Here is a 26,213-nt window from a genome sequence, read left to right on the forward strand (position 1 = left end):
CTCACTCCCCAAGAACAAAGAGCTCTGTACCGAAAATACACACCTCCTGCTGACCCCCCTCGGTGATCAGGGCCTCTGCGATGGGCCTTCTGCAGCCCTCGGGCGCTCGCGAGAGCTCTCTCGTCCTCCGCTATTTCGCAAATAAAATAAAAAATAACCAGCAGGCACACAGGACGGTTTTCCCACGCGACACCGACTCAACACGGGAGCCAAATGCTTGTGAGCCGGAGGGACAACACCGCACCGAGCCTCTCCGATACGGCGAGCTTCACCTATAGCCTTTTATTAGACGAGCAGCTCTCAAACAGCAACCACACTTCTACTAAATCAGCATCAAAACACGCCAGTGTTAGCGGGCCCTGAACAAACCCGGGGGCAGGGAGGGGTGCGTGGGACTCGGCACCTCACCTTCATCTTCTGGCCACAATATGAGCCATTTTCCACAGAAACTCCTCAAAAAGCTTTCCCGAACCGTGAAACTGCGCTGCCAGAGCCGGGGTGTTCCTGCGCTACAGGCACACACAGCTCCTGGCTGGCACGGGGAGATCTGGTTCTGGCACAGGCCGAAGGTGACCAACGACAAAGCAAAAAAGGGGGGAAAAAGGGGTGTTTTTTATGATTACAAGGAACAAGAATGAAGGGTTCACCTCCTTCTCAGTACGATCGTCTACGACGGCCAAGGGGAGCCGAGGCCACTCGCTCACCGTCTCGCTCCTCTCACGTGGAGGGAGAATCGCTCTCAGTGGAACAGCTTCCCAGGGCTCACCCCGCTGGCCGGCACTGCCGCAGCATCCCGGCCGCTCAGGGAGCCTTCCGGCAAAACCAGAAAAGAGAAAATGGGTATTTCTAACATGAAAATCAAAGAAAAAATGACATCGAGTCCTTCCAGGTCACCTCCCCGCAGCTGTGGAGAGGGGACGCCAGCATCCTCCAGCACTGGCAGGCTCCCAGCGGGAATACGTGGGAGTTTGACAGTTTGGTTACTTTATTTTTTTTTGTTTGTTTTGTTTAATTAATGGCTCTGTGTAAACCTCAGTTAAACGTCAAGCGCGTTCTGCCTCCACACCAAGGGAACGGTTCCCACAGCCAAACTACACCACGTGCAAACTCCTGGCTTTAAACCCCAGAAGATGACAACGATTTCCAGGTCCCTGAGCGGGGTGGGCAGCGCTGGGGAAAACAGACCCTCCTCGCGCTCGGCTGGAGCCAAACATCCTTCTCGCACGCAGTCCCGGGGATCAGCAGAGCTGTATAAAAAGGCGCGTGCCCTCCCCGTGCATCTGTCCAGCGCTGCTGGCACCTCTGGCCATCACCCGGTTTATACGTTTGTAGTAAAATCCCTTCGAGAGACATTGAGGAGGGTTGGAGCGAGGGCTGGGGACAGCGCTGCCTCGCAGCCCTCTGCACAGTTTGGGTCTGCCCTGCTCCTTCGCCGTGGCCGACACCGGCTGCATCTGGGGCTCAGTAAATCTTCTGTCGGCTGGGCAGGATGGCCTCCTTGATGCAGGAGAAGATGAGGAGGATACCGGAGCGCTTGCCCCTCTTTCCCTTGGTGAAGTAGTTGGAGACCACGTCGTCTGCGGAGAGAAGGGAAGAACAATCAAACACAAACCCGCCGACAGCTGCAGGAGCCCTGGGATGGGTCGACTCATTTCAGGGAGACACACGAGCTGCCTTCAAAGCCCAGAAGTTTCTGGTTCGCTCACATCCAGCCTACCTGGGCGCCTCCGTAAGCCACGGAGCCCAGGTCCTGAGCTCCCCTTTCTTATGCTGTAGGGAGAGTCCAGGGAAAGTGACCTGGCCCCAGGACTGGAGAGACGCAGGATGTAAAGCCGGAACAGAAGCCCCCCTCTTTTCCTGCCTCAGCTTTTGGAAGGGTTTACCCAACCCGCTGCCCCTTTCCCCGCTCTGTGGGGGGGCTGTTGAGCGCAGCCCCTGTCAAAAACCAGCGGGCGCCTGCCCGGGCCTCACCTCCAGGCTGCACCGTGGAAGGCAGGACGTTCTCTCCGGCCGACAAAGAGACGAAAAAAGCAACAGGAATTAACCACAGGCAGAAGGTGAAGTAGGCGAGAACCTGCGGGCAGAGCAAGAGAGGCAGTGAGAGCCGAGTGGCGACACACTCAGTGGCCTTTCACGCGCTGACTCCTGTCCGGGCTGATGCCTCAGCCCCAGCCGAACCTCCCTACGGTACACCCCAAATTTCTGCCCCAACCCCTTGAAAGAAAGGGCACTGAAGGGGCAGAACTGCCACTCGACCTCTCCTGAGTCTCTCAGGTGCTGATAAGGGGATAAAATTTACCCAGCAACTTCCGCAGAACGACAGGGTGTGCAGGGAAAGCCCTTGCTCCTGTCCAGGCGCCTGGAAACCTTTACCGTCCCAGAAACCAGAATTTTAAAGGGCACAAATAAACAGGCAGGAAATTGGCTGGGCCCTTATGACTAATTAAATCCTCTTCACACCTCCCAGGGACTAAAAGGAAGAGTCAAGACCTGGGCTTGCTCCTCCTGCCCCGGGGTGGGGTGCTGGCATAGCCCGAGGAGTTGGCACTTGGGGGAGCAGCCGCCGGGGTTTGGGGAGAGCTGAGCTGCCGCACCAGCGCAAACGCTGGAGAAGTGTTTAACTTCAAATAAAACAACAAGCTTTTTATATTTTGGTGGAGGTTTTTGTTTGTTTTTAAAATTTGCATTAGCCAGCAGCTACTGTTGGGCCCAAACGAACCCCTCTGTGAATTCAGACCTTTGTCTTGGCAGGTCTGAGGGCGGCGAGGCAGAAGAGTCAGTGTGGCAGAGACATAAAAATAACGAGAAGTAATAATGCCAAAGGGGAAGTGATTTGTGGTTAGCTTGTAAAAAAAATTAAAAATAGTATTATTTTCTATTTTTCCTAGTTTTTAGCATTTCAGAACAAAACTCTGCAGTTGAGATTCAGTATTTCTTCTGCCCTTCAGCTGGCTGAGAAAGCCCCAAGTCCACACCCAAGAAAAGAAACTGCGGCTTCCCTGGAACTGGGAACAGGAACAGAGGAACCCCCAGGGAAGGTCTGCAAAAAGTATGCTCAGCGTGTCTTACTGCTGACCAAAAAAAAAAAAAAAAAAAAAAAAGGCATTTCCCTCTTTTCCCCCTCCCAGCAGCAGCTCCACACTGGTTGGAAGAACACGGATCAACTCCTTCCCAAAGTCTCTCACCTCGGAGAAGAGGTAATACTCCTCAGCGAAGTACTGGAACGCTAAGTAGTGATTGAATATAACCAGCACTGCCGAAGGAAAACACAAAGTCAGTCCCCAGCCCAGAAGCAATACTGTCAGGTTATTGCAAGGCCCCCGAAGGAGGACATCCACCTCCAACAGCTCCTCCCTGCTGCCCGTCCCCTTCCCCACAGCCCCTGTGCACCTGGAATCCTACTGTGGCTAAACCATTTTCACACATCTAGTGAGAAATGGTGAGAGCAGCCGGAGTCCCCCCTCCCAGCTCCGTTCCGTTACTCTGTGGAGCCCTGGGCGAGTCCCTTGTCCCTCTGGTTTTTTATTCTCCATGTCCCAGAGGGCACCCTGGAGAGCCCAGGTCTGCCAAAAACACAGCTCTGAGCTACGCGCCACGGGGGAGCTACACTCATTTTCAGGTAGTGGATAAAATCCTGCCTATGTGATGGCTTTGAGGAGCAAAGGTGTTTTAGTCGTACACAGACAGCGCCCTGAAATATGCATAAGGATCCAGAAAGTCACGCTGGAAGAAATCTTGCCCGTTCGCTACTTAAGGCGTCACTACAAATCACTCAGAGAAGTCAGATCCGTGCACAGGACACCAAAACGCACGGGAGACTTGGCAGCTCTCCGTGGAAGGAAACCACCTGACCTACTCAAGCAGCCAAAACCCAGTTTAACCGGCAGAGCTACCGGCCCACCACCCCAGACCCAGCGGCAGACCTACTCCCCGGTTCAGCCTGCGACACGGCTCTGGCTGTGCATCGCCCGAGTGTGGCAAACGAACGACTAAGCTGCCCGCTTCGGCCACAACATCGGTGCTGCAAAGGGAAGCCCCTGCCCGACCCCGCGCTGCAGCCCTGCACCCGCCGCTCAGAGGACAGGGGAGACCCTCGTGCCCGTCTCAACCAGGGCTTGCCCAGCTGGGGACAGAGCCACGATGGCCGCAGACACGGGCTCAGCAAATACCACGGGAAAGGTGCAAACGTGAAGAATAAAAATCCCTGATTTAAGCTCTGCAATGCACTTTTCGAACAGGACTTTCTCCTGATGAATTTCTGCATTAATCGTGGATATTTGTCTCAAAGCTTTTCTTTCTTGGAACATCAGCTCCTTATGACGACACACACGCACGCGATGCCAGGCTGTAACTACACACGCCGGGTTTTTTAGTCTGCTTCAAAATCCTCCTGCTCTTTATCAGGACCCAGGACAGGAGGTCTGCAGGGAGGATGCCGAGCTTTGCGCCAGTCAGGATCTCATTTTCCTAGCGCTGCTGCCCGAGTTTGGAGCGGAGCTGCCCGGAGGGCGAAGCAGAAGATGCCCTGGGAAATCCTGGCCAGCTGGGGCACAAAACCAAAGGTGCTTCCCACACCACCAGGCCCAGCCCACAATTATCACAGCCACATCACAAAGCGCAATTAAAAAGCACCGCACAAAGATCAAAGTCCTTGTAGAGGCCACGAGGCGGGGGGGCTGCAACAGCAAAACCCAAACCTTTGCTGCCACCCAGAGCCTGCCCAGCAACGGGGGTGACAAGGTTTCCTCCGCCCAGGTGCCCACTCCCACGGGAAGGTGATGGCCCCACTCACCGCAGGACAGTATGAAATTGGAGGATGTCAGGACGATGAAGGGGAAGGTCTGCAGCAAACCGAAGTAGACTAGGTTGGTGAAGAGCCCCACGCCCACCAGGAAACCGGGAAAGTGTTCGAAGAGGTAGAGGCCGACCAGCACGGCCGAGGAGAACTGGAAGACAGAATGGGGGTTGCTGGGGTAAACGTGAGGTGCTGGCAGCAGGACATCTGTGCAGGCAGGAATCCTGTCGCAATCAGGGTGATTTTTAGTGCGCTCTGACGGCACCACATCTCCCCACGCACCTTCCACTCGGCACCGGCCCCGTGGGAAAGGTCCAAAAGGGAAACCCACCTTGCTGCTGCGGCTCCTGGGAGGACACGCCACGCTGGGCCTCAGTTTCCCCAGGCAGGGGGGAGAGGTGCCACCCAGGAGGGGCTAGGCAGGATCACCGCCTCCCGGTGAAGCGAGGCGCCGATTGAAGCAGCCTCTGCCAACCTCCCTCCTCGGGAGCCATCGCCGTCTTCGGAGCAGGGGAAGCCGGAGCTTCCTGACTCTTGTCCCCTCCGCCCAGAGCTGATGCCCCAGGCCACAGCGGCTCTGCCAGCCCCGCTGCTGCCCCAGGGGTGATTTTGGCAAGGAGCTGCCCGTTCCTGCAGGTGCAGGGACTTACCCAGATCATGTATTTGATTATCCTCCTGGTGACAACCGTGTACTCCTCGATCAGCTCCGCCAGGTAGTACAGCCCAGCAGCTGTGGGAGAAACGCCTGGCTCAGCCCCACGGGCCGGGGCAAACACTGGCACCTTCAGCCAGGGGGGTCCACGCTCACCCGGTCCGGGGGGGGACTGAAGGGCAGGGGTGCCCCCTCCTCCCCGCAACTCTCTGGGGCACCCAGGGAACCTCGGGGGCACCCCCAAACTCTGGGGCTTCCACAGGACCTCAGGAGCACTCAGGGGCCTCGCAGGCACCCACGGGACCCCCCCGATCTGTGGGGGATCCACAGGACCTCAGGGGCACCCAGGGGACCCCCAATCTCCGGAGCACCCAGGGGGCCTCGGGACACCCCTGCCCACGGGAGGCGCTGGCGCGGCGGCCCCGAACCCGGTCCCAGCAGAAGCCCAGGCTGCCTCCTCCCCGAAGCCACCCCCCTGCCGAGAAACACACGACATTATCGCGACAGGTGCCGGGAGGAGCCTGCGGCCGGGCCCAGACCCCGCGCGGCGGCACCCCCGAGAGTCCCGGCCCCTGGCAGACCCCCGGCGGCGGGCTCACCGATCGCCAGGGTGACGAAGGCCACCTGGATGAGCAGGGACAGCCAGCTCAGCGCGTAGATGAACCACATGGCGGTACGGGCCGGGCCGAGCCGGGCCCCGCCGCTGCCGGTTCCTGCTCCCGCTGTGGCGGCGGCGCGCGGCGCTGACCACGCGGCGCCGGAACAAGCGAGATGTACCCGGCTCGGCCCGGCCGCCGCCACCCGGCTCTATGGCGACCCCTGCCGGCGGGGAGGGCTCCCGCCACGCTGCTGGGGAACCCCGAACTGCGGGGGGACCCCGAAACGTACAGGGACCCCAAAACTGTACAGGGACCCCCAAACTGTACAGGGACCCCGAACTGCGGGGGGACCCCGAAACGTACAGGGACCCTCAGAACTGTACAGGGACCCCCAAACTGTACAGGGACCCCAAACTGTGGGGGGACCCCGAAACTGTACAGGGACCCCAAACTGCGGGGGGACCCCAAAACATACAGGGACCCCCAAACTGTACAGGGACCCCAAACTGCGGGGGGACCCCGAAACGTACAGGGACCCCCAAAACGTTCAGGGACCCCAAAACTGTACAGGGACCCCAAACTGCGGGGGGACCCCAAAACATACAGGGACCCCCAAACTGTACAGGGACCCCAAACTGTACAGGGACCCCAAAACGTACAGGGACCCTCAGAACTGTACAGGGACCCCCAAACTGTACAAGGACCCTGAACTGTGGGAGGACCCCAAAATGTACAGGGACCCCCAAACCATACAGGGACTCCTAAATGGTACAGCAACCCTGAACTATACAGGGACCCCCCCATGCTGTATAGGGACCCTGACCCCCCCAACTGCATAGAGATGCCCTAAAAATGGACAGGGTCCCCAAACCACACAGGGACCCCCCCAAACTGTACAGGGATGCCCCCAAAATGCACAGGGACCTCCGCACACCATATAGGGACCCCAAACCATATTGGGGACCCCCAGAAACCATTTGGGGACCCCCAAACCACACAAGGACCCCTCTAAACCATACAGGGACCCCAAACTGCATGTGGACCCCCCAAACTGTACAGGGAACCCCCCTAAACTTGGGTACAGGGACTCCCCCAAACCATATAGAAGCCCCCCTGCACCCCTATCGACCCCCTGCACCCTTATGGGACCCCCTGCAGCCATACAGAGATCCCCCGTCGTGTGTCTAGGGACCTCTCCTGCGGCTCTATAGGGGTCCCTGCACCTAAATAGGGACCCCCTGCCCATACAGGGTCCCCCCCCACCCATAGGAACCCCCTCTGTACCTGTGCAGGGACCCCTGACCTCTACAGGGACCCCTGCGTCCATCCAGGGATTCCTCTGCACCCATCCAGGGACCCCCCTGCAACTCACACCGGGACCCCCGCACCCACATAGAGTCCCTTCACCCGTATAGGGACCCTGTACCTGTATAGGGACCCCCGCACCCATATAGCGACCCCAGCACCCATATAGGGACCCCAGCACCCGTATGGGGACCCAGCACCCGTGTAGGTACCCCCGTATCCCTACAGAGACTCTGGGTGCCCATACGGGGACTCTGTCCATCCATACAGGGACCCCACACCTACCCAGGGCCCCTGGGCTGGGACCCCAGCACCCGTACAGGGCCCCTTCACCCACATGAGGACCCCCCGCATCCACACAGGGACTCCCTGCACCCCTACAGGGATCCTCGCGCCCACATGGGCACCCCAGGCCGGCACCCCCACACCCATGTAGGGACCTCGTGGGGACCCCCAGCCCAGCACCCTCACACCGGGCCAGATCCTGACCCACCCCAAAGCTCGGGGACCCCCGGGGGACCCTCAGCCTCTTCCCTCCCCTGCAGCTGTGGTGGGGTTGCACTGGGCTGCACTGGGCTGTACTGGGTGTCACTGGGCTGCATGGGGATACACTGGGCTGTGCTGGGCTGTACTGGGCTGCACTGGGCTGTACAGGATGTCACTGGGCTGTACCGGGCTGCACTGGGCTGTACCGGGCTGTGTTGGGCTGTACTGGGCTGTACTGGGCTGCATGGGGATACACTGGGCTGGTGCTGGGCTGCATGGGGTGTTACTGGGCTGTACTGGGCTGCACTGGGCTGTACCAGGCTGTACTGGGGATACACTGAGCTGCACTGAGCTGTACTGGGCTGTACTGGGCTGCACTGGGCTGCATGGGAATACGCTGAGCTGCACTGGGTGGCACTGGGCTGTACTGGGCTGCACTGGGTGGCACTGGGCTGTGTATCCAGGCCAAGGCTCTCCCTGGTGACATCCCCTCCTTCCCCCGCACCCGGGGGGTGCCTGGGACCCCCCCCAGCCCTGCCAGGGCACCCAGCAGCCCCCCATCCTGGATGCATCCCCGGGAGAACAACCACCGCGGGGAGGATTTTGGGGTGCTGGTGTGGAGGTCCTCACTGCTGGGTGCTGGGGTCCTCGCTGGGGTGCTCGCTGCGGGGGGCTGGGGTCCTTGCTGCGGGGTGGGGGGGTGGGGGGCTTAATGTCCCCCGGAGCTCGAGGTTAGGACAAGCTCACAGGCAGGACCTGTCACGCGTTCGCCTGTTTCTGCGCGTGCACCCACGCACGGGCACCCACGCGTGCACCTCTGCACCCCTGCACGGCCCCAGGGACAGAGCTGGTGTCCCCCGCTGGGAGCCGCTGGCTGTCCCCCCCTCCCCGGGGCTGGTGGGGGGCAGCGAGGGGGCTCAGACGAGCTCCTTGCACCCGCGTCTTGTCACCCTGTGCCTGGCACGGGCCGGTTCACGCTCACCTCCGTGGGTCTGCAGCTTTGGGGCACGCTTAGTACGCTCCTGGCAACACCCCGCGTCCCCCTGCCTTCCCCTTGCACCCGCCCTGCACCCCTCTGCACCCCCCTGCATCCCTCTGCACCCCTCTGCATCCCTCTGCATCCCCCTGCACCCCTCTGCACCTCCCTGCACCCCTCTGCACCCCCCTGCACCCCTTCTGCATCCCTCTGCACCCCTCTGCATCCCCCACACCCCTCTGCACCTCCCTGCATCCCCCTGCACCTCCCTGCACCCCTTCTGCATCCCCCTGCACCTCCCTGCACCCCCCTGCATCTCTCCTGCCCCCTCCTACATCCCCCACACCCCCTGCACCCCCCTGCACCCCTCTGCATCTCTCCTGCACCCCCTGCATCCCCCACACCCCCTGCACCCCCTGCATCCCCCACACCCCCTGCATCCCTCCTGCATCCCCCTGCACCCCCCATCTCCCCCTTGCCTCCCCCTGCACCCCCGCACCCCCCTGCACCCCCACCTCCCCCCGCAGGCGCTGCCCCCTCTCCACCATCTCCCACCTCCCCCGGCCCGCAGCTGTCGGTGCCCGGAGCACCCACGGGACAGTGGGGTGCAGCTCAGCCCCCCCACTCCACTGGGCAGGGGCAGGGGGGGGGCGAGGGGGGCAGAGCAGGCAGAGGGGGCGATGGAGGGAACCGCGCACCCCGTTACCGCAGGGTTGTGCGGGCAGCGAGCTGCGTGCCCAGCCTGTTATTGTAGGGTCGCAAGAGAAAATGGGTTGGGGGGGGAGAGGCAGCGCGTGTCCCCGGGCTGTTTGTTATTGTAGGGTTGCACGAGCAGCGTGCTGTGTACGTGACCCCTTGGTTATTGTGGGGTTGCACAAGCACCAGCCCGCGCACCTGAGCCGTTACTGTAGGGGTGCCCCGTGCCGTGCCCCCCCAGCGGGGCGGCCCCTGGGAGCACCCACCCGAGGGGGGCCGCGGGCAGCACCCACTGCGCGGGGCAGGGCCGAGTGGGGCGCGGGGTTCAGGCCACCCCCCCGGGGCTCCCGCTGCTGCCGCCGCCGCGTCCCCGCCGGCACCTCGGGGTGGGGGACCGTCCCTGTCCCCCGCCGAGCTCGGGGTGCCCCGTGGGGTGACAGGGAGCCAACGCGCGGGGTTTGCCCTGAGAGCACTCGGGGCGCAGCAGCAGCAGCGCTCTCCCACCCACCCGCCACCAGCTCCCAGCCCCGGGTGGGTACACGGGGGGTGTGTGTGCACGGGGTGTGTGTGTGCATGGGGGGGGTGTGTGTGTGTGTGTGTGCACGGGGTGTGTGTGTGCACGGGGTGTGTGTGTGCATGGGGGGTGTGTGTGTGTGTGTGTGTGCACGGGGTGTGTGTGTGCACGGGGTGTGTGTGTGCATGGGGGGTGTGTGTGTGTGTGTGTGCACGGGGTGTGTGTGTGCACGGGGTGTGTGTGTGCATGGGGGGTGTGTGTGTGTGTGTGTGCACGGGGTGTGTGTGTGCACGGGGTGTGTGTGTGCATGGGGTGTGTGTGCACGGGGTGTGTGTGCATGGGGGGGTGTGTGCATGGGTGTGTGTGTGTGCATGGGAGTGTGTGTGTGCATGGGGGTGTGTGTGCATGGGGGGTGTGTGTGTGCATGGGGTGTGTGTGCATGGGTGTGTGTGTGTGCATGGGAGTGTGTGTGTGCATGGGGGTGTGTGTGCACGGGGTGTGTGTGCACAGGGTGTGTGTGTGCATGGGGTGTGTGTGTGCATGGGGTGTGTGTGCATGGGAGTGTGTGTGTGCATGGGGGTGTGTGTGCATGGGGGTGTGTGTGTGCACGGGGTGTGTGTGCACGGGGTGTGTGTGCACGGGGGTGTGTGTGCACGGGGTGTGTGTGTGCACGGGGTGTGTGTGTGCATGGGGGGTGTGTGTGCACGGGGGTGTGTGTGCATGGGGTGTGTGTGCATGGGAGTGTGTGTGTGCACGGGGTGTGTGTGCATGGGGTGTGTGTGCATGGGTGTGTGTGTGCACGGGGTGTGTGTGCATGGGGTGTGTGTGCACGGGGTGTGTGTGTGCATGGGGTGTGTGTGTGCATGGGGTGTGTGTGCATGGGAGTGTGTGTGTGCATGGGGGTGTGTGTGCATGGGGGTGTGTGTGTGCACGGGGTGTGTGTGCACGGGGTGTACATGCACAGGGAGGTGTGTGTGCACGGGGTGTGTGTGCATGGGGGTGTGTGTGCATGGGGGTGTGTGTGTGCATGGGGGGTGTGTGTGCATGGGAGTGTGTGTGTGCATGGGGGTGTGTGTGCATGGGGGTGTGTGTGTGCACGGGGTGTGTGTGCATGGGGGTGTGTGTGTGCATGGGGTGTGTGTGCATGGGAGTGTGTGTGTGCATGGGGGTGTGTGTGCATGGGGGTGTGTGTGTGCACGGGGTGTGTGTGCATGGGGGTGTGTGTGCACAGGGTGTGTGTGCACGGGGGGTGTGTGTGCACAGGGTGTGTGTGCACGGGGTGTGTGTGTGCATGGGGTGTGTGTGCATGGGGGGTGTGTGTGCATGGGGGTGTGTGTGCATGGGGGTGTGTGTGCATGGGAGTGTGTGTGTGCATGGGGTGTGTGTGCATGGGGGTGTGTGTGCATGGGGGTGTGTGTGTGCATGGGGTGTGTGTGCATGGGGTGTGTGTGTGCATGGGGGTGTGTGTGCATGGGGGTGTGTGTGCACGGGGTGTGTGTGCACGGGGTGTGTGTGCATGGGGGTGTGTGTGTGCATGGGGGTGTGTGTGCATGGGGGTGTGTGTGCACGGTGTGTGTGTGCACGGGGTGTGTGTGTGCATGGGGTGTGTGTGCATGGGGTGTGTGTGTGCATGGGGTGTGTGTGCATGGGGTGTGTGTGCATGGGGGTGTGTGTGTGCACGGGGTGTGTGTGCACGGGGTGTGTGTGCATGGGGGGTGTGTGCACGGGGTGTACATGCACAGGGAGGTGTGTGTGCACAGGGTGTGTGTGCATGGGGGTGTGTGTGCATGGGGGTGTGTGTGTGCACGGGGTGTGTGTGCACGGGGTGTGTGTGTGCATGGGGTGTGTGTGCATGGGAGTGTGTGTGTGCATGGGGGTGTGTGTGCATGGGGGTGTGTGTGTGCACGGGGTGTGTGTGCATGGGGGTGTGTGTGCACAGGGTGTGTGTGCACGGGGTGTGTGTGTGCATGGGGTGTGTGTGCATGGGGGGTGTGTGTGCATGGGGGTGTGTGTGCATGGGGGTGTGTGTGCATGGGAGTGTGTGTGTGCATGGGGTGTGTGTGCATGGGGGTGTGTGTGCATGGGGGTGTGTGTGTGCATGGGGTGTGTGTGCATGGGGTGTGTGTGTGCATGGGGGTGTGTGTGCATGGGGGTGTGTGTGCACGGGGTGTGTGTGCACGGGGTGTGTGTGCATGGGGGTGTGTGTGTGCATGGGGGTGTGTGTGCATGGGGGTGTGTGTGCACGGTGTGTGTGTGCACGGGGTGTGTGTGTGCATGGGGTGTGTGTGCATGGGGTGTGTGTGTGCATGGGGTGTGTGTGCATGGGGTGTGTGTGCATGGGGGTGTGTGTGTGCACGGGGTGTGTGTGCACGGGGTGTGTGTGCATGGGGGGTGTGTGCACGGGGTGTACATGCACAGGGAGGTGTGTGTGCACAGGGTGTGTGTGCATGGGGGTGTGTGTGCATGGGGGTGTGTGTGTGCACGGGGTGTGTGTGCACGGGGTGTGTGTGTGCATGGGGTGTGTGTGCATGGGGTGTGTGTGTGCATGGGGTGTGTGTGCATGGGAGTGTGTGTGTGCATGGGGGTGTGTGTGCATGGGGGTGTGTGTGTGCACGGGGTGTGTGTGCATGGGGGTGTGTGTGCACAGGGTGTGTGTGCACGGGGTGTGTGTGTGCATGGGGTGTGTGTGCATGGGGGGTGTGTGTGCATGGGGGTGTGTGTGCATGGGGGTGTGTGTGCATGGGAGTGTGTGTGTGCATGGGGTGTGTGTGCATGGGGGTGTGTGTGCATGGGGGTGTGTGTGTGCACGGGGTGTGTGTGCACGGGGTGTGTGTGCATGGGGGGTGTGTGCACGGGGTGTACATGCACAGGGAGGTGTGTGTGCACAGGGTGTGTGTGCATGGGGGTGTGTGTGCATGGGGGTGTGTGTGTGCACGGGGTGTGTGTGCATGGGGGTGTGTGTGCACAGGGTGTGTGTGTGCATGGGGTGTGTGTGCATGGGGGGTGTGTGTGCATGGGGGTGTGTGTGCATGGGGGTGTGTGTGCATGGGAGTGTGTGTGTGCATGGGGTGTGTGTGCATGGGGGTGTGTGTGCATGGGGGTGTGTGTGTGCACGGGGTGTGTGTGTGCACGGGGTGTGTGTGCATGGGGTGTGTGTGTGCATGGGGTGTGTGTGCATGGGGGTGTGTGTGCACGGGGTGTGTGTGCACGGGGTGTGTGTGCATGGGGTGTGTGTGCATGGGGTGTGTGTGCACGGGGTGTGTGTGCATGGGGGGTGTGTGTGTGTGTGCATGGGAGTGTGTGTGTGCATGGGGTGTGTGTGCACGGGGTGTGTGTGTGCATGGGGTGTGTGTGCATGGGGGGTGTGTGTGCATGGGGGTGTGTGTGCATGGGGGTGTGTGTGCATGGGAGTGTGTGTGTGCATGGGGTGTGTGTGCATGGGGGTGTGTGTGCATGGGGGTGTGTGTGTGCACGGGGTGTGTGTGTGCACGGGGTGTGTGTGCATGGGGTGTGTGTGTGCATGGGGTGTGTGTGCATGGGGGTGTGTGTGCATGGGGTGTGTGTGCACGGGGTGTGTGTGCATGGGGTGTGTGTGCATGGGGTGTGTGTGCACGGGGTGTGTGTGCATGGGGGGTGTGTGTGTGTGTGCACGGGGTGTGTGTGCATGGGGTGTGTGTGCACGGGGTGTACATGCACAGGGAGGTGTGTGTGCACGGGGTGTGTGTGTGCACGGGGTGTGTGTGCACGGGGTGTGTGTGCACAGGGAGTTGGGGGTGCACGGGGTGTAGGTGCACGGGGGTGTGCCCGTGGGGGGGGCCAGGCCCTCGGACCCCGCGCGGCTGTGGTGGAGGCAGCTGGGTGCTAACGGCAGCACCCTGGCACGTCTGGCAGCACCCTGGCACGTCTGGCAGCACCCTGGCACGTCTGGCAGCACCCTGACACGTCTGGCAGCACCCTGGCACGTCTGGCAGCGGCTGCCGGTGCCGGCGCTGATCCCGGGGGCTCGGTGACCGAGCGCTGACCCCCGCGTGGGGGCTCCAGCCCGGCCCCCCCCCCCCCGGTTCCGGGGCCACCCCAGGCACCCACGAGAGGGAAAGGGGCTGCGGGGGCCGGTGCTCAGCCCTGTGGGTGCTGGGGTGGGTGCAGGTGTGGGGGTGGGTGCAGGTGTGGGTGGGTGCTGCCATGTCCCCTGGGAAGCCCCTCCTGCACCGCTTCTCCCGTTCCTGCCCCATGGGGTGCAGAGCGTCCCTGCGCTCCCAGGAGCATCCTTGGCCGAACCCCTTGCCTGGCTCCTGCCCGCCGTGCTGCCCGCTGTGCTGCCCGCCGTGCTCCTGCCTGCCACGCTGCCCATCGTGCTCCTGCCTGCTGTGTTCCTGCCCGCCGTGCTGCCTGCCATGCTGCCCATCGTGCTCCTGCCTGCTGTGTTCCTGCCCGCCATGCTCCTGCCTGCCATGCTGCCCATCGTGCTCCTGCCTGCTGTGTTCCTGCCCGCCATGCTCCTGCCTGCCATGCTGCCCATCGTGCTCCTGCCTGCTGTGTTCCTGCCCGCCATGCTCCTGCCTGCCACGCTGCCCATCGTGCTCCTGCCTGCTGTGTTCCTGCCCGCCGTGCTGCCTGCCATGCTGCCCATCGTGCTCCTGCCTGCTGTGTTCCTGCCCGCCATGCTCCTGCCTGCCATGCTGCCCATCGTGCTCCTGCCTGCTGTGTTCCTGCCCGCCATGCTCCTGCCTGCCATGCTGCCCATCGTGCTCCTGCCTGCTGTGTTCCTGCCCGCCGTGCTGCCTGCCACGCTGCCCATCGTGCTCCTGCCTGCTGCGTTCCTGCCTGCCGTGCTGCCCGCCATGCTCCTGCCCGCCGTGCCCGTACGGCAGCGGCACCGAGCGCGGGGCCCAGCTGCGCGGGGAGGCTGGGCTGTGGCGGGGTGTAACCGCGAACCCGGGGATGGGGGTGTGAGGCACCCAAGCCCCCCCCAAAGCAGCCGAAACGCCGAGCCTTTCCCGTCACAAAACACGGGTTTTTCCCAAGCGGGCGCGCGGCGCCCGGGGTTTGCTGGGGGGGGACAGGTTTGCACACCGGTGCCGGAAAGCTGCTGGGAAGCTCTTTGGAGAGGCCACGACCCGCATTCAGGGGGATGCGCGCCGGGAGCGGTGGTCGGCAGAGCCAGCGGTGCCCGGCCATCCTGGGCCGTTGCCCTCTCGCCGTGTCCCCCCGCGCCGAGGTTTCCCGTTTTCCCTGCAACCCCCCTTTCCTCCCCCCCGGGGAGCTGCGGCTGCTGCGGGGTCTGCCCGTGCGCTCCCCTGCCCCTGCCCCTGCCCCTGCCCCTGCCCCTGCCCCTGCCCCTGCCCGCTCCCGGGAGAGGCTCTGGCTGGAGCGCGGGCCCCAAAATCAGGCTGGAAGCAGCAGCGAGCATGGGGAGGGGGGTGTGGGGGGGGGGGTGTGGGGGCAGGGGGGCAGTTTTGCCTTTTGTACCCCGCTGTGCAACCGCAGCAGCACCCTTCACCGCTGCCTGGATGACGGGCACCCCGAGAACCCTGGGCACCCCGGGCACCCCAGGCACCCTGGGTACCCCAAGCACCCTGAGCACCCCAAGTATCCCAGGGCACCCTGAGCACCCTGAGTACCTCAAGCATCACAAGCACCCTGGGCACCCCCAGCACCCTGAGCACCCCAAACACCCTGGGGACTCCCAGGGTAGCCCAAGCTCCCAAGAACCCTGGGCACCCTGAACACCCTGGGCACCCCCAGCACCCTGAGCACCCCGAGCACCCCGGGCACCCTGAGCACCCCGGGCACCCTGGGCACCCCAGGCACCCAAACAGGGCAATCCTCGTGCCCTGCAGCCCCCACACCAGCTCTGCCCGGGGGAGGCAGGCTGCAGCACCCGGGCAAAGCACCCACGTCACCCCACTCCCCATCCCACTCGCACCAGCGTCCCCAGAGCCACCGTGTCCCGTCCCAGAGCCTCGGGGGATGCCTTGCCTGCACGGCGGTGCTCAGGGTGCTGGGCACCACAGGGTGCAGGATCCGGCCTGGAGGGGCCCTGGGGATCCCGCCTGGCCCCAGCGAGGGGGTTTGGGACGGGCAGCGGGTGGGTGGGCACGGCCGCACACCATCTGTGGGGCTGGGCAGCACGGGGGCTATTTTTGGAGATTTTTTCCCCCTTTTTTTTTTTCCCTAGTTCAACCCAACAACAAAATGGCTGTGAAGTTCATCTCGCGCCCCGCTGGGAGCTGCCTTCCCTGCCCGCGCTGCCGGGGCACCCAGGCACGACTAATGTGCGAGAGCACCCCGGGAGGAGGTGCGACCGGCTTTTTCCCTTCTCTTTTCGAGCTCTTTATGTATTTGACAGAGCTTTTTGCCGCTTCTCCCCCCCCCGACTCTTTCTCTGCCTCCCCACTCCCTGCCCGCGTGGCATGGGGCACCCCGACTCCTGCTCCCCTGGCCCCCCCACATCCCCGGCATCCCCAGATATCCGGGTTTCTCCCTCTGCCTCCAGCCCCTCTGCGTCCTCGTGGACCGGGGTGGGGGGGGGAGGGTTCCCCCCCCCCCCCGGATCCCCCCAAATCCTACCTGCCACCTCCCAGCCCTGCTCATCCCCATGGACGGGATGTTGCCCCCCCCAAACCCCGAGCATCCCCCCGGATGGGATTTCCCCCCCCCCGCAAACTCTCCCCCATCCCCACGGATGGTGCTTTCTCAGCCCCCCCCCGCACCAGGATGCCTCCCCCACCCCACGCATACCCCCCCCCCCACCCTCCGGCTCTGGGGGCGGTGGGGGGCAGCGGCTGCGCGGGGCCGAGCCCCATTCCGTATGCATCCCTGCGCTGATGCAGCCTGACAGGCCAGTTGCGTTGGGTACGTGGCGCGGCCGCGGCCGGAGCTGCCTGCTATTTTGGTTGATGCTAATTTGCTCCGTGTTGGGCGGCGGGTCGCGCTCCGGTCAGCCGTGCCCGATACTATATTCCCGTTTGTTCCGGTAAAGGTTTTGCTGTCAGCTCCCCTTAGCTTCGACGTGCTCCCCGAACTGTGAATGCAACGCAGTTGGGGACCGCGCCATGTGAGCCTGTCAGCTCCGCTCAACGACCGGCACCGGGGGCACCCCGGGGTGGGGGGCACCCCCATCTCCTCGCCCCCCGACCGCCACGTCTCGGGGAGGGGAGAGGTGATGGGGTGAGGGAGGAGTGGTGTCAGGAGCCCCAGGGGGGAGGTATAGGAGCTGTAGGTACCGGTGTGATATACCCCCCCCACGGCCACCCGTGAACCTGCTCCCCTGCCCCAGCATCACTCCAGTGCACCCCAGCTGGGCCCAGCGCGTCCCCACGGGGTTCTGGGGGAGCCCGGCATGTTCCCATGGGGTGGTAGGGGACCCCAGCACATCTCCATGGGGTTCTGGGGGAGCCCAGCAAGTCCCCATGGGGTGGTAGGAGACCCCAGCACATCTCCATGGGGTTCTGGGGGAGCCCAACATGTTCCTATGGGGTGGTAGGGGACCCCAGCACATCTCCATGGGGTTCTGGGGGAGCCCAACATGTTCCCATGGGGTGGTAGGGGACCCCAGCACATCTCCATGGGGTTCTGGGGGAGCCCAACATGTTCCCATGGGGTGGTAGGGGACCCCAGCACATCTCCATGGGGTTCTGGGGGAGCCCAACAAGTCCCCATGGGGTGGTAGGGGACCCCAGCACATCTCCATGGGGTTCTGGGGGAGCCCAACAAGTCCCCATGGGGTGGTAGGAGACCCCAGCACATCTCCATGGGGTTCTGGGGGAGCCCAGCAAGTCCCCATGGGGTGGTAGGAGACCCCAGCACATCTCCATGGGGTTCTGGGGGAGCCCAGCAAGTCCCCATGGGGTGGTAGGAGACCCCAGCACATCTCCATGGGGTTCTGGGGGAGCCCAACATGTTCCTATGGGGTGGTAGGGGACCCCAGCACATCTCCATGGGGTTCTGGGGGAGCCCAACATGTTCCCATGGGGTGGTAGGGGACCCCAGCACATCTCCATGGGGTTCTGGGGGAGCCCAACATGTTCCCATGGGGTGGTAGGGGACCCCAGCACATCTCCATGGGGTTCTGGGGGAGCCCAACAAGTCCCCATGGGGTGGTAGGGGACCCCAGCACATCTCCATGGGGTTCTGGGGGAGCCCAACAAGTCCCCATGGGGTGGTAGGGGACCCCAGCACATCTCCATGGGGTTCTGGGGGAGCCCAGCAAGTCCCCATGGGGTGGTAGGAGACCCCAGCACATCTCCATGGGGTTCTGGGGGAGCCCAGCAAGTCCCCATGGGGTGGTAGGAGACCCCAGCACATCTCCATGGGGTTCTGGGGGAGCCCAACATGTTCCCATGGGGTGGTAGGGGACCCCAGCACATCTCCATGGGGTTCTGGGGGAGCCCAACATGTTCCCATGGGGTGGTAGGGGACCCCAGCACATCTCCATGGGGTTCTGGGGGAGCCCAACATGTTCCCATGGGGTGGTAGGGGACCCCAGCACATCTCCATGGGGTTCTGGGGGAGCCCAACAAGTCCCCATGGGGTGGTAGGGGACCCCAGCACATCTCCATGGGGTTCTGGGGGAGCCCAACATGTTCCTATGGGGTGGTAGGAGACCCCAGCACATCTCCATGGGGTTCTGGGGGAGCCCAACAAGTCCGGGGGGGGCAGAGGAGGTGGCCAAAGGCCTGGCAGGGCTGGTGAGATGCCCCAGGGCCCCCCACCCTGGCTGTGCGCTGTGGGGTGCTGGCCCCCAGGGAACCCCAGCAGGGGGGCTCAGCTGCCCGTTGGGGGGTGCAAGGGGCCCCCACCATGGCCCAGCTCCCCAGCGGTGAAAACATCTGTGGCTTCGGGTACTCCTCTGGCCTTGGGGTGCCCACCTGGATTTGGGGTGCTCCCCTGAATGTAGGGTACTCACTTGGACTTGGGGGAGGTCTTGGGGTGCTCTCCTGGCCCTGAGGATCCCACATGGATTTGGGGTGCTCCCCTGGACCTGGGGTGCTGACTTGGATTTGGGGTGCTCCCCTGGCTCTGAAGGAGGCTCTGGGGTTCCCATCTGGATTTGGGGTGTTCCCCTGGCCCTGGGGTGCTCCCCATCTCTCACAGCTTGCTCTCTCTTCGCTCCATCTCCCGCCCCTCTCCCTGTCACTCACGGGGTGTCCATGCCACCCCTCTTGCCCTCGGTGGGGTTTGGGGGTCCCATGTCCCCTCGGCAGGGCATGCAGAGCCGCTGCTCGCCGGCCCCCGGCTCTCCCGAGCTTGGACTGCCCTCTAGTTTCCCGGCTGGTGGGGACACACAGCGGGGAGCTCCTGGGGTGGCTTCTCCGCAGGACACCCAGGACGCCCATGCAGTGGGTGCCCCACTGGTGACGCCACCGAGCCTGGTCCTGGGACGTGGGTCTGGTGCCGGCAGCCCTGGGTGCAGGGGCGCGGGCACGGTGCCAGGGCATGGCAAGCCCCCCCACGGGGGGCTCATCCTGCACACACCCTGCGGCTCGGCCCCCAGCACCCAACACCCATGAACGCCCCACACAGCGGGTGGGGGGGATGCCGGTGCCCTGGGGGTGCAGGCTGTGGGGTCACTCCCCCCTCACCCCGCACCGCATCCCATTGCACACCCAGCACCGCGTTGCACATACACCCAGCATCCCGCTGCACCCCTGTGCCACGTCAGCACCCACATGGTGCCCCACTGCACCCACATTCCCCCCTCCACTTCCACGTGGTGCCCCGCTGCACCAACACAGCACCCTGCTGCATGCCAGCACCCCCATGGCCCCAGCACCCCCATGGCCCCAGCACCCCCATGGCACAGCCACACACCAGCACCCCCCCAGCACCCCCCCCAAGCAGAACAGCACCCACCCACCACCCCAGCACCCACCCAGCTCACCAGCACCCAGTGACAGGGTGCTGACACAGCCCCCCACCGCATTCCCCTTGCCCCCTCTGCCCCCCATAGCACCCAGGCAGGCAGGGCAGGCAGGGGCTGGGCAGGGCAGGCAGGGCAGGCAGGGCAGGCAGGGGCTGGGCAGGCAGGGGGGCTCCTGCCCTGCTGCACCCCACGGAGTCTGGGGCTGGCGAGGGGACAAGGGGACAACCTGGGCTTCCTCCCCACAGCCACGGGGCTGCGGGAGGACCAGGGACCCACTGGTGACCCTGGATCCCCGTGGGCAACACCAGCCCCGGGTGCCGGGGGGTGGGGGGCCGGGGGGGCCGGGGGCTCGCGCTGCGTCAGCCGGGGATTAGCGGGGCCGGGATCTGCCTGAGCCCCTGATCCCGCTTAACACCCGGCCCCGGCTTAGCAGCCCCTGACGCCACCCGAAGCTGTCACCAGGTCCCCTGCGCCCCGAGGGAGGGACGTGGGGACATAAAGGGGGAGGTGGCAGCTGGCATCACCGGAGGGCCTGGTCTACCTGGGCTGATCCCCAAATGCCCCCCCATGCCACGTGCTGGGGGTCCCCTGCCACGGGGGCGGGGGATTCTCGGGTGGCTAGTATGGGGTCAGCACCCCGCTGCCCACCCCACGCTGGCTCTGCACCCGCTGGGGCGGGAGGAGGCTTTTTTTAGGGGACAACCCCCGCACCCCAGCATCGCACCCCGAGACCTCGGCCCCTCCGCCGGCTGCGGGCTCAGCCCCGGGCTCCCGGGGAGCGCCGGGAGGTGCTGGGAGATGCCGCGGCACGAGCACGGCCCCACGGCCACCCATAGGTGCGGGGGGCCCTGTACCCCCCGACGGCACCGTGGGGCTCCCCAGTGCCACCACCACGGCGGCTCGGCCAGCGGCACCGTGCCCAGGGAGGCGATGGGGGCAGCCCGGTGACGCCAGCCCGGTGCCACCAGCCCGGTGACGCCAGCCCGGCTCTGAATCCCTCCTGGGAGCAGGAAAAACCCCTCCTTTGGAGTTTATTAACTCATTTTCAGAGCCCGGCCCCGGCGGCTGCCGGCGCGGGAGCTAACTGGGTCAGGCGTGTGGCTCTGCCGCCGGCCAGCGCGGCCACGCCGGGACCAACCGCCGTCCTGCCGGACGGGGCCACGGGGGGCCACGGGGGGCCATGGGGGGCCGGGGTCACCCCAGCACCCTGCAGTCAGACCCACCCTCAGGGCTGCGGCGCAGGCAGGGGCCGTGCATGTAGGCGGCCACGTGCAGCCCTGCGTGCGAGCGCACGCCTTCCCACACGCGCGTGCACGGCCGCGCGCACGCTCGTACACAGGTGTGCGCACGCACGCGCCTTCGTGTAGATGGGGAAACTGAGGCACGGGGCGGCAAATGATGCGCCAAAGGGGCCCTGGGCCAGGCCGGCCTCGGGGTGCCCCTGTCCCGGGGGGATCCTGCCCCCCGCCCCGCAATAATCTCGATGGGAGACGCACAGAGCGGCTTTGACGAGCGGCGTCCGGCAGCTCGGCCGCCCTCTGCCCCCACCAATGCTCTGCCTCTTGCGAAGGGGCTCCGCGGCCCCCACCCAACATCGGGACCCCTGCGCCGGGGCTGGGAAACGCTGAGTCGGCAAACCTGCTTTGGGGGGGGGGGCTGGTTTAGGAGAGGGGCCGAGGGGCCGGTCTGATGGTGACGGGCACCGCTCAGCAGCGGGTCGGGTCGTTGGAGGGCATCTCCCTCTGCCCGGGGGGGGCAGGATCTGTCCCTGTCCCCGTCCCCAAGGTTTCTCTCCGGTGCACGGGGCAGCGTGGGCAGGCTGGGTGGGCTCCGGGGGAGGCGGACGTGGGTGACATTCCCCAGCAGAAAGGTCACTGGGGGCTGGCGCTGCGCTCGGCACCAGCCCTCGGAGACGCCTCCGCTCCCCGAAATGCGCGGCAGCCCCCCGGCACGGACTGGTGCCGTGGAGCCACCCTGAACTCTGGTGGGACCACCCGGGTGTCCCCAGCACTGCGACCCTGCACAGCCCCAGCTCAGTCCCTGACGCTGCCTTCTCCATTGCCCCCCCATCTCCCTGTGCCCCCCCTCCATCTCCCTGTGCCCCCCTCCATCTCCTGTGCCCCCCCATCTCCCTGTGCCCCCCCATCTCCCTGTGCCCCCCCTCCATCTCCTGTGCCCCCCCATCTCCCTGTGCCCCCCCATCTCCCTGTGCCCCCCCCTCCATCTCCCTGTGCCCCCCCATCTCCCTGTGCCCCCCCATCTCCCTGTGCCCCCCATCTCCCTGTGCCCCCCCATCTCCCTGTGCCCCCCCATCTCCCTGTGCCCCCCCTCCATCTCCCTGTGCCCCCCCATCTCCCTGTGCCCCCCCATCTCCCTGTGCCCCCCCTCCATCTCCCTGTGCCCCCCCATCTCCCTGTGCCCCCCATCTCCCTGTGCCCCCCCTCCATCTCCCTGTGCCCCCCCATCTCCCTGTGCCCCCCCCCCCATCTCCCTGTGCCCCCCCATCTCCCTGTGCCCCCCCCATCTCCCTGTGTGTCCCCCCCTCCATCTCCCTGTGTCCCCCCCTCCATCTCCCTGTGTCCCCCCCTCCATCTCCCTGTGCCCCCCCCGCCGTCTCACCATGCCCCCCGCTGCCTCCCCGTGCCTTTCCAGGCCCCACCTCCATGTCCCCTCAGCAGATGGCCGGGTGGCCGGTGGCCGGGATGGCACGAGCACAGATGCCACCGCACCGGCCAGCAGTGCTGGGCTGTGCCAGGGACCGTCTCCCTGGGGTGGCCGTCACGCTGTGCCCCCCAGGCGCTGGGGACAAACCACCCCCACACCCCAACGCTTCGTCCCGCCAGCCGGGGGGATGTGTCCGACCCACACAATCCCCTTCCAGGGGGGACGGGTCCAGGGGACCCCCCGGTCAGGCACAGCCACGGTCTGGCTGGTCACGACAGCCCACGCTGAGCTGTCCCTCGGGCAGGCACGGGGGGCTGGAGATGGCGGGGCGTGGAGGGAGGGAGGGAGGGAGGGATGGAGGATGGAGGCAGGGAGGGAGGGATGGATGCATGGACAGAGGGATGGATGGATGGAGGGAGGGAGGGATGGAGGGATGGAGGGATGGATGGATGGAGGGATGGAGGCAGGGAGGGAGGCAGGGAGGGAGGCAGGGATGGATGGTTGGATGCATGGACAGATGGAGGGATGGATGGAGGGAGGGATGGATGGAGGGAGGGAAGGATGGGTGGGTGGCAGGACAGACGGACAGACGGACGGATGCTATGAAAACAGGCAGTAGGACACAGAACCTACCGCACAGACGGAATCTCTGGGAACAGAGAGGGGTTATGGAGAGGCAGAGGAAGATGGCTGGGCGCGGGGAAGGACAGACGGACGGGGCCCGCTTCACCTGCGTGTCCGTGGCTCTGCTCTCCCAGAGCTCTTCTGGCCGGTGCCTCGTCCCGCTGCTCCCGGGGCCGGTGGCACAGCGGTGTCCCTGTGCTGTGCCGGACCGGACCAGGATGCACCACAGCCCCAACACCACCGTGCCAGGACGGGGATGGGTTCGAGGAGTCGGCTGCTCGGGGTGAGCGCTCCAGGTCACCCCGAATCCAACCCCAAGGGGTGCCCGGCCGTGAGGCAGTGTCCAGCCCCCCTGCAGCCCCCCTGGAGCTGGGCAGCCACCGCCCCCGTCCCACCGCCGCCCCAAGCCCCATTTCACCGCTCACCAGCCTCTTCCTCCACGCAGGGTGTCCCGGGGATGGACCCAGTGCCGGCTCCGGCCCCCGGCTCAGCACCGCACCCAGCCCGCCCACCGCTGCAGCCCATTTCCCGACTCGCTGGCAGAGGGACGGATCCGGACCCCCAGAATATATCTCAGCCCCTCCAAGATCGGCACTTCCACGCCGGAGCTGAGGGCGGCAGAGCAGAATAAATCCACTCCCTGCTGCCACGGCAGGGCCTTCCTCCCACCTCTCTCCCTCCTCTGCCTCCCGAGCTGGGTCCTGCACGGCAGCGGGTGACTCTGGCACCCACGGGATGCTCGAGCGGACGAAGCGGGGCTCGGTCGAGCTAATGAAGCGGGGCTCAGCCCACGTCCCCACGCGCCGACGTCCTCTCTCCGCCCCGGTGCCCTCACTCGCCCTCCCCACGCCTGTCCAGGACCCATGGTGGCTTCAGGGCTGGAGCCGCCCAGGGATGCTGGGGTCCAGCGGGAGCAGGGTGTCCCCTGGAGCATTGCTGGCTCCCGCACCCCATTCCTGGGGGGTCTGCGGAGGGGCGCGGTGGAGGGACTGGGAGGATTTGCTGCCTGTTTGCCCGCAAACCCCAAATCGCCGTGTCTTACCCCAAGCCGGCGCGGGACCCACGCGCCTCTCACGCACCCAGGCTTCGGTCTGGCCGGTGCCACCTCTTGCCCTGGTCAAATCCGGGATGGGGGGAGCCACCGCCACCAGGATGGGGACGGGCTTGGGGAGAGGGTCTGGGGGTCCTGGGGACCGCTGCCCTCCGGTCCTCTCCCTGAGTGCGGGGGCGGGATGCAGTTGGGGTGCTCCAGGCATCACCCCACCGGCTCCCTGGCACCGAGGGTGGCATCCAGCCCACACGGGGACACGGCCGTCCCATCCCACGGGCCTCGCGGGACACCCGCCACAGCCCCACGGACTCACCCGCAGCTCCCGGCCCCTCGGCAGCCACCGCCGGCTCCGCTCCAACTTTGCCACAAGTTGAGACAAAGGCAGCGGTCCCGTCCCCTGTCCCCTGTCCCCGCTGTCCCCAGACAGCCTGGTGCCACCAGGACTTAATGAGGGCACGAGGGCGGTGGGCTTGGGGGCTGCACACACGCGCGCACACACACACACACACGCACACACACACACTGCAGCTTAACCCTTCCCCTGCCGCTCCTCTCCGCCCCACCTTTGGGTAGCTGGGAGACTTTTGGGGGGCTCCCCTGTGCCCCCACTGCCTGCACGTGGTGCTGGCCTTGGGGGGTCCCAGCCACAGCCCCCCACGCTTCCCCACCCTGCAAAACGCTTGGGGAGGACACAGATACCCCCGAGCATCTTTGTCTCCCGAGCCATGCAGAGCAGGGCGGCCACAGTCCCCATCCTGTCGGGTCCCTCTGCAGCACCCTGGGGTCCTGGGGCACCCCCCGGCCTGTGCACCCTGTGCCCCATGGCGCAGAGGAGCCCTGGAAGGGCTGGAGCCCGCAGGTGGGGGGAGCTGACCCCAGCCCCGGGCTGGCTGCACCGCTGGTGTCCCCATCCCAGCACCCCAGGACCAGGGGACCCCCCTGGCAGCAGCGACGCTGGGCCACACGTGGGATGGCCTGGTCTGTCCTGCCTGGAACCAGCCCCTGCCCGCGCCGGGACACCTCTCCCCTCCACCCAGTCACTGTCCCGTCATCCCCACCTTGTTACACTCCCTTCTGCTCCTCCTGCCTGCCCCATCTTCCCCACCTCCCCTTTCGTTCTGATATGTCCATCCCTCCCTCCATCCGTCTGCTCAGCCATCCACCCTCCATCCACCCCACCCACCCCGGCATCCTCTCCGTCCTTCTGCCCTTCTGTCTTAGACCTCCATCCCTCCATCCTTCATCCCTCCACCCCTCCATCCCTCATCCCTCATCCCTCATCCCTCCATCCCTCCATCCTTCATCCCTCATCCCTCCATCCCTCCATCCCTCCATCCTTCATCCCTCCATCCCTCCATCCCTCCATCCCTCATCCCTCCATCCCTCCACCCCTCCATTCTTCATCCCTCCACCCCTCCATCCCTCCATCCCTCCATCCTTCATCCATCCCTCCATCCCTCCACCCCTCCATCCCTCCATCCCTCATCCCTCCATCCCTCCATCCCTCATCCCTCATCCCTCCATCCCTCCATCCCTCCATCCCTCCATCCCTCCATCCCTCATCCCTCCATCCCTCCATCCCTCCATCCCTCATCCCTCATCCCTCCATCCCTCCATCCTTCATCCCTCCACCCCTCCATCCCTCATCCCTCATCCCTCCATCCCTCCATCCCTCATCCCTCCACCCCTCCATCCCTCCATCCCTCCATCCCTCCATCCCTCATCCCTCCATCCCTCCATCCCTCCCTCCCTGCATCTGCCCTCCCCTCTACCCCCCCGCCCCCCTCCTCTCCGCCCGTCGCCCCCATCTCAGCCCGCGGCGCGGGGGCAGTGGCGGGGCAGAGCGGCTGTCACCCGCTGTCACCCGCTGTCACCCGCTGTCACCCACAGAAGGGACCGCGGTGCCCGAGGAGGGGCTCAGCTGCGCCACGACCCCGTCTGCCACTCGGCCGGGCTGCGGCCGATGGGAGCTGACAGCCGCTGCCG

The 26,213-nt window shown here is 65.1% G+C and overlaps 1 protein-coding gene across 2 annotated transcripts; it reads right to left on the reverse strand.

Annotated features, from left to right (window-relative positions):
• Nucleotides 1-257: 257 nt before the first annotated feature.
• Nucleotides 258-26,213, reverse strand: TEX261 (testis expressed 261). 2 transcript variants are annotated; one of them, XM_054825462.1, is made up of 7 exons: nucleotides 26,203-26,213; nucleotides 6,047-6,160; nucleotides 5,446-5,525; nucleotides 4,793-4,946; nucleotides 3,186-3,253; nucleotides 1,972-2,074; nucleotides 258-1,577 (listed from the first exon to the last, which is right to left on the reverse strand). In XM_054825462.1, exons 2-7 carry the CDS (start codon nucleotides 6,114-6,116, stop codon nucleotides 1,462-1,464), a joined length of 591 nt encoding a protein of 196 aa, XP_054681437.1. In that variant the 5' UTR covers nucleotides 6,117-6,160; nucleotides 26,203-26,213; the 3' UTR covers nucleotides 258-1,461. The 2 variants fall into 2 exon arrangements, with proteins under 2 accessions (XP_054681437.1, XP_054681436.1); XM_054825461.1 differs by lacking the exon at nucleotides 26,203-26,213 and having other exon boundaries at nucleotides 6,047-6,189.

The sequence above is a fragment of the Grus americana genome, chromosome 4 (assembly GCF_028858705.1).
Source record: "Grus americana isolate bGruAme1 chromosome 4, bGruAme1.mat, whole genome shotgun sequence".
Classification (NCBI taxonomy): domain Eukaryota; kingdom Metazoa; phylum Chordata; class Aves; order Gruiformes; family Gruidae; genus Grus; species Grus americana.

Excerpts from the sequence above, each read along its gene's own strand:
- TEX261 (XM_054825462.1), bottom strand. The coding sequence starts at position 6,116 with ATGTGGTTCATCTACGCGCTGAGCTGGCTGTCCCTGCTCATCCAGGTG. Across the intron at positions 4,947-5,445 it reads TAATCAAATACATGATCTGG|TTCTCCTCGGCCGTGCTGGT; the intron begins GTAAGTCCCTGC and ends TCTGTCTTCCAG. Across the intron at positions 2,075-3,185 it reads AGTATTACCTCTTCTCCGAG|GTTCTCGCCTACTTCACCTT; the intron begins GTGAGAGACTTT and ends CTCTGCCCGCAG.